Genomic DNA, 6,077 nt, shown 5'->3' with positions numbered 1-6,077 from the left:
AACGAAACAAAAACGGTCCAAACTTATCAAACACTCTCCCCATTCGTCAATTCTCCGCTCATCCACTCTTTTCAAAAAAATGCCTGCTCCAGCAGTAATTCCCCTTCTCACATAATGGATGGAGTCCTCAAGTCACTAACGGTAGAATCCGTAGAGAAGCGCGGCCCTAAAAATCAACTGGGCCCAAATCACCACCTCCCTCGGCCTAAAGGGGCAAACAGTCGCCTCCCTCCAAGCCTTTAAGAAGCGCAACGAAGACGTCCGCCGTAAGGTTGCCATCCTCTCCGAGACCCCACAGGAAGTCGACTTCAGCCATTACCGCGCCATCCTCAAGAACCAGGCCGTCATCGACGAGATCGAAAAGGCGTACCGCTCTTTCAAGCCCGCTACCTACGACCTAAATAACCAGCTCAGGACCATCGAGGCGTTCGAGGCCGAGGCCGTCAAGAATGCCGAGGCGACGAAAGGCAGGGTCGACATGGAGTTGCACGAGTTAGAGAAGACACTCAAGAATATCGAGGAGGCTAGGCCGTTTGAAGACTTGACGGTGGTATGTTTGCGGGCTTTCCTCTTACGCTATATATAGCTACTTGGGGAGGTTCTGTGTAGGCGTTTAAAGATATTGTATGGTTACTGACCTACCATGTTATTACTTGCAGGACGACATCGCCAGCGCCCGCCCTGATATCGATGCCCGAACCGCAGAGATGGTTTCCAAGGGTCGCTGGATGCCAGCTGGATACAAGGTTTGTCCCCCCCCTCCCTCTTATCTATGCATTCATCCACTGACCCACCAACTCTCTAGGAAAAATTCGGCGAACTCTCCGTTCTGTAAATGCGGACCCAAAATATGTGCCGACAGAAGTGAAGACGGCGCCCCGAGATGTAATTTCCGGGTTTATAGAGGGCTATGCTGTCGCAGCATATTCATAGAAATTCAAATTTCTCGGTAGATTGGTTCCGTGTCCAAATAGTTTGTATCACCATGTCTCACTCGGAGATAGTACAGTACTTAAGATGAAGCCATTTTATTTGAGGTTTGTGAAAGGCGGTATCAGAATGCATTAAGCTGGATAGATGCTGTAATAAGGAAAAGGGGGGGCGAGAAAGCTCCTGTTTAACTTTCATCAGCTACTAAAGATGCGTAGCCGTGGGAGCAATAATCATGCAACGAGACTCATTTAATAATATTCAGGCGGACACTTTACATTGACTCAAGAGAAAATAGAACCTACCCTCCCACAAACTCCACTACGTCCCGTTCAAGCACAAGTATGATACCGCTCCCACATTTCATTAAGATTACTGAAGATACTTCCATCAAGCATGGCAGCGATTCGTCTCAAAAGAAGAAGAAAACACGCCCAAATCTTCCACATGACATCTCATCATTGCCGCTATCCACAAATACACCCAAAAAAAACTCGCTGTTTATGAAGACAAAGTGAAAGCGAAAGAAAAAAAATCCCAATAATTCCACTCAGAAACAAGGGTGAGTAATCGGGTATAGAGAAACAATTTCAAGAAACAAGTAAAATCCCGAATAGCACAGTTTAGTCAGTTAGCCGGTTAGCTCGTTTCCTTTGCTTTAAAAAGCCCTAAAATTATAAAGTCCACATAATTTCCGATAAGGCCAACAGATTCTCATTCAACGACCTCCTCGCCTGTAAAGCCGACGCCGATTCGCGACGATTGCTCATAGCCTCAGAGAAGTACAATTCAACAAGGACTTTTAGATCGTCGTAACTGAAGTCGATCTTGCCCTCTTTTGCGGCTTTGATCAGGTCCTAGTTTGGGGTTTGGGGAGTTAGACATTGACTTGACTAGACTAACGGTACCTTGGGGAATTTGGTCTGAATTACCTCCATGCCGCCAGCGTAGAGGGCATAAAAGGCTGAGGCCCGCGTTAGCTCCCCGCCTGTCTCTATGTTCTTGAGGTTTTGTTGGAGGACCAGGATGTTCAGTTGCATGCGCTCTACGCCCTCTTTGTTGATGATTTTGATGCAGTTTGCGTTGGCTACTAGAAGGTGGTCCATCATTGCGCCGAGGCCTTTGACCAAATATCTGTAGAGGGGGAGCATGGGTCAGTAGAATTTCTGACTAAGTGAGGGGCCGGGTCGAACTTACTTAGTTTCTGTGTCACGGAGGAGGTGTGAGATAACTTCGTCAAACCAGACTAGGTCCGCGTTCAGGGCTAGAACGTTAGGATCAGGGGTGTTTACGAGACTATCGAGACAATAATTTCCCTCTTTCATGCATATGTCCAGATAATGTAGTACGTGGCACCGGGCCTCGGCACGCAAGGTGAAAAGAATTGTATTGGCCAATTCCTGGAAGGAATTCACAACACCGTCAAATCCACTGCAAGAGGTTAGCCTTATGCAGCTGCTTCTAAGCCTGGGGAATTTCGCACCTAACGGTTTCAGTAGTCATGGGGAGGTATACCGGTTTTGCTGCTTCATCGCGAGACATTGAAGATTCTCCGGAGATCAAAGTCCAGCGTCTCCTCCGGCGCTATTGAAGAATTAGCAACAGGATCTTTTCTTAAGTCAAGGGCTAAGCAAACCCCCGAGAGTCCTCCTTCCTGCCGAGAAAAGCTTTGTGTATCTTCCACATGTCGAAGTTGAACAACATTGCTGGCCAACCATTTCATGCTGGAATAAAGAATGCATAAAGAATTTGTGACCTTGCGATCAGTAATAAGATCGGCAAGAGTAAGTGTTTTGCCTTCTTGATCCCCAAGTTCGACTTCGGTCTCCTGTAGCAATGGTGAGCGATTAGGTTACTTGGCGATCGAAGGGTTGCAAACCTTTTTGAGGGCTTCAGCCTCTTCATTGCCGGTCCAAAGGCCATGCATGGCAGAGCGAATTTTGTCCACGCGTGCCCATTGGGCACTTCGCTTCATATCCAACATTGGCGTGGTTCCATCCTCTGGACCGGCCCGATGTCTCGCAACAAGCTCTAGTTTTTTTGTCTTGTTAACAGCTAATTCCATGCGGCCAGAAATAGGTCAAGATATACCTTTGTACCATTCATAGCACTTTTCATAATACGAGTTAAGCAAATCAATAGTCAATTGTCCAAAAGCTTGATCGGGAGGAATGGTATCAAGCATCTTGCATAACGCAGTTATAAGCCCTAGGAAAGCTGTCGCACCCTTCATAACAGGCTTCTTTGCGACTGATGCCCACTGAGGATCCTGCTGGAAAGCATCAAGGTCACTAGTTGTCTGGTTGAAGAGGTCCCGGATGGTGTCTTCTAATGAAGGGTGAAACACGTTAACTAAGAAATCGTCCAAAAAGGAAGTCAGTGTGCTAAGGACAATCCCAGAGCCTGCAGGAACAATATCTTTGATACGGTTGAGAAACGCAAGTGATGGGGGAAGAAGGAACCCCATGTTGAAGACGCTTGGCTCAATTAGTAGCTTGTGTCCAGTCGCAGCACCATCAGAGGACGTGTTCACATCCGAAGAGGTTGCGGCGGGTCGAAGGGATTCGGAGACGAGACCAGGTACAGAGGCCTTTAGAATAGATTCTAAGTCGTCCTGATCCTTTTTAATAGAAGCCGAGTTGCTGTCGGTGCTTGATAACTTAAATAAGATCTTATTCTTGTCTCGAGGTGTCTTTCCAGTAACAATGTTGTTGATAGCGTGATGGATGCCTTTGGGGGCACTTGATACACTTCGACTGTCAGTCATGGTGAGATAATCGTGGAGCAAAGATCGCATCTAGAAATGTTAGCGCATAAATGCCGAAAGATCTTCGGTAATAATATGTACTTCGCTCTGTATCAGTTGCCAGACTTCCATAAAACCACCTGCTAAGGATGCTACATCTTCGGAACCATCTCTCCTGCTGATGCCCTTAACGACATCGTAAATAACTCTATGACCCTCCATAACAGCTGCGAACTTAGAGTATAGAGTCCATAATAAGTCATGTATGACAGTGACCCGAACGTCATTATCGCTCAGACCCAAGTCAAGAGCTTTAGTGAAAGTCCCAATAGATCGAGCAACACCGGTTAAGGAGCTCGGATGCCGTTGATCAACTTCATTATTAGTCTTCTCAACAAGTTTAAACAGCTCTACTGGTAGGCGCTGGTTCACAGTTCCAACGGCGTTAGATATGTGACCAAGGCTATTTAATGCCTCCAGAAGCAGCCTTATGTAGTAGAGACTGTCAGCCTCTGGGTTCTTATTCGCATTTGCGTCTTCTATCATCTGAGTGTGTTAGCGTGGATAGGCATCAAGACAGAGATTACGAGACTTACAGGCTGGGTGAAATCTACGGAGTCAAGAAACACATGGAGTGGTCTCTTTCCCTCAGCTTTCGTTAATAATGCTTGTCCGGGTCAGCAAACGAAGCCAATAGTTGGGATGCGAGGACAGTCGTACAAGGCATAGAAGCTTGCTTTTCGCTAAGGTCAATTGTGGGAATATCGCCATTTGTCACTTATCCTGTTAGCCTCAATTCAGCAGCCAAAAAATTACAGAAACGTACAGTCTTTCTGATGTGGAGAGTAAGGCTTCCATCGATCCATACAGTATGGAGACTTCAGGTAAAGATGGTTATGGAGCTCCTCAATTAAGATGTCGGCAAGAGACTAATCACACTATCAGCAGAGCTCGGGGTCATAAATAACGAAAAATTGAGGGCGAGAACTCATATACCGATTCTTGACTGCCTAAATATGTTCTTAAATCGGATAAGGCGCCAATCTCCATCATTTCTGGTTGCTTTATAACCTTGAGGGCATCAGATAAGACCTCAACGGCTGTCAAAAACCGTTTTTCGGATATACGTGCTTCTAGCTTTTCCGGCACACCATTGAGTTGTTCTCTGTTGAATAAATCAGCCTCAAAAACGCCCCGGCTACACAGAAAGGAAAATCAAAAATCCAGGAAAATCAAACATTAAATTGAGTGTCCGTAGCATTGTGTCATATGTTTGAGATGTTTCCACCATATTTTTAACCTCCGGCTTTGAAGTTGAAAGATCTGTCTTTGCTTGGACTAGTGATTCTCTGAGTGCTCTAACCTTTGCCTGTGACGTTGTTATACTCCTCATTATGCTGTGGAACGTCCCAATAGAGCTATTGAAACCCTGGTGGTGATCTAATATTTCCATTTTCTTTTTTTCAGTCCCTGTACATGAAGCTGTTAGGGAGTAATTCTGGAATAGGATATGTACCGTTCACGATAGATTGCAGTGCATGTTGGAGCTGGTTATGTGTTTGCTGGTAGCTGTCGTACTGGTACGCTCTCCCCAATGAGCTGGTATCCATAAGCTGTAAGGCCACTTTGACGGGAACACAACTGTCAAGTGTCATGAAATCCCAATCCTTCTCGATAAACTGGAGAATATCTAAACGCAGGCAATTGACTGAATTTAGTATCCTATTCTCAATCCCGCAAGGAAAAAGTGGAGGTGGGAGAATTCCCCCGCACCTTCGAGCTTCCGGGTACCAGGACCATAATTCTTCACGCCATTCTGCCTTGGTTTACCGCGCAGAGCCTGATCATTCCTATCCCTACTTCTCTCTCTAATTCTATCTCCTCCATAGTAGCCCTGTTGCTCGTTCTCCCATTCTGAGTTGATGGGAGCGAACTCTCGTTGCTGTGATCGAGGTGGAGGCTGCTGTCTAGCATCTCGACCATAATCGCTTCCCCCATAACCACTGAATCCACTTCTGTCCTGGTCCCGCTCGTTTCTCCATCTGTCTCTCTCCCCGTATGCGGGTCTTTCCCGGGTGTCGCCATAGTCGTACCCGCCATAGCCAGAATATCCATTATTGATTCCCCCTCCCCCACCCTGACGGGGGCGCTGGTATCCATCCATCACCGGAAGAGGCCACCGAAGCCTGCGGAAAGCGCTCCAAGACTGAGGGCGACTTAAAGGAAGCCGGTAATCAAATTTCTAAGAGCTGGAGTCGGTTGTGGTAGGCTGGATGCAATTGCTGACTTGATAAATTGACGCGACACAAATGCCAAGACTAACGGTTTTGGTGGAGCTGGTCAGCGTTGGGAACCCTGGGGATGCGGAGTGATGGAGTGTGTGAGGTGTGGGGAATATAAA

At 46.7% G+C, this 6,077-nt stretch overlaps 2 protein-coding genes; one reads left to right on the top strand and one right to left on the bottom strand.

Annotated features, from left to right (window-relative positions):
* Positions 1–952, top strand: GSTUM_00004291001 (uncharacterized protein). XM_002835532.2 has 4 exons: positions 1–94; positions 155–550; positions 660–746; positions 806–952. The coding sequence occupies exons 1-4, from the start codon at positions 80–82 to the stop codon at positions 833–835; spliced, it is 528 nt and encodes a 175-aa protein (XP_002835578.1). The 5' UTR covers positions 1–79; the 3' UTR covers positions 836–952.
* Positions 953–1,604: 652 nt separating this feature from the next.
* Positions 1,605–5,331, bottom strand: GSTUM_00004290001 (uncharacterized protein; the record flags this gene model as incomplete). The annotated part of the gene is made up of 13 exons (XM_002835531.1): positions 1,605–1,787; positions 1,839–2,064; positions 2,128–2,361; positions 2,414–2,514; positions 2,567–2,758; positions 2,810–2,961; positions 3,022–3,727; positions 3,779–4,212; positions 4,269–4,343; positions 4,503–4,605; positions 4,673–4,841; positions 4,915–5,116; positions 5,193–5,331. The coding sequence occupies 13 exons, from the start codon at positions 5,329–5,331 to the stop codon at positions 1,605–1,607; spliced, it is 2,916 nt and encodes a 971-aa protein (XP_002835577.1).
* Positions 5,332–6,077: the final 746 nt, after the last annotated feature.

The sequence above is a fragment of the Tuber melanosporum genome (genome assembly GCF_000151645.1).
Source record: "Tuber melanosporum whole genome shotgun sequence assembly, scaffold_11, strain Mel28".
Lineage (NCBI taxonomy): Eukaryota > Fungi > Ascomycota > Pezizomycetes > Pezizales > Tuberaceae > Tuber > Tuber melanosporum.
The sequence above is the reverse complement of the archived record's forward strand: the minus strand, read 5'-3'. Positions and strand labels throughout refer to the sequence as shown.

What these genes read in the sequence shown, in the direction of transcription:
- GSTUM_00004291001 (XM_002835532.2), top strand. An exon ending in CGTTTGAAGACTTGACGGTG is followed by an intron (nt 551 to 659) that starts GTATGTTTGCGG and finishes TATTACTTGCAG; the next exon opens with GACGACATCGCCAGCGCCCG. An exon ending in GGATGCCAGCTGGATACAAG is followed by an intron (nt 747 to 805) that starts GTTTGTCCCCCC and finishes CCAACTCTCTAG; the next exon opens with GAAAAATTCGGCGAACTCTC.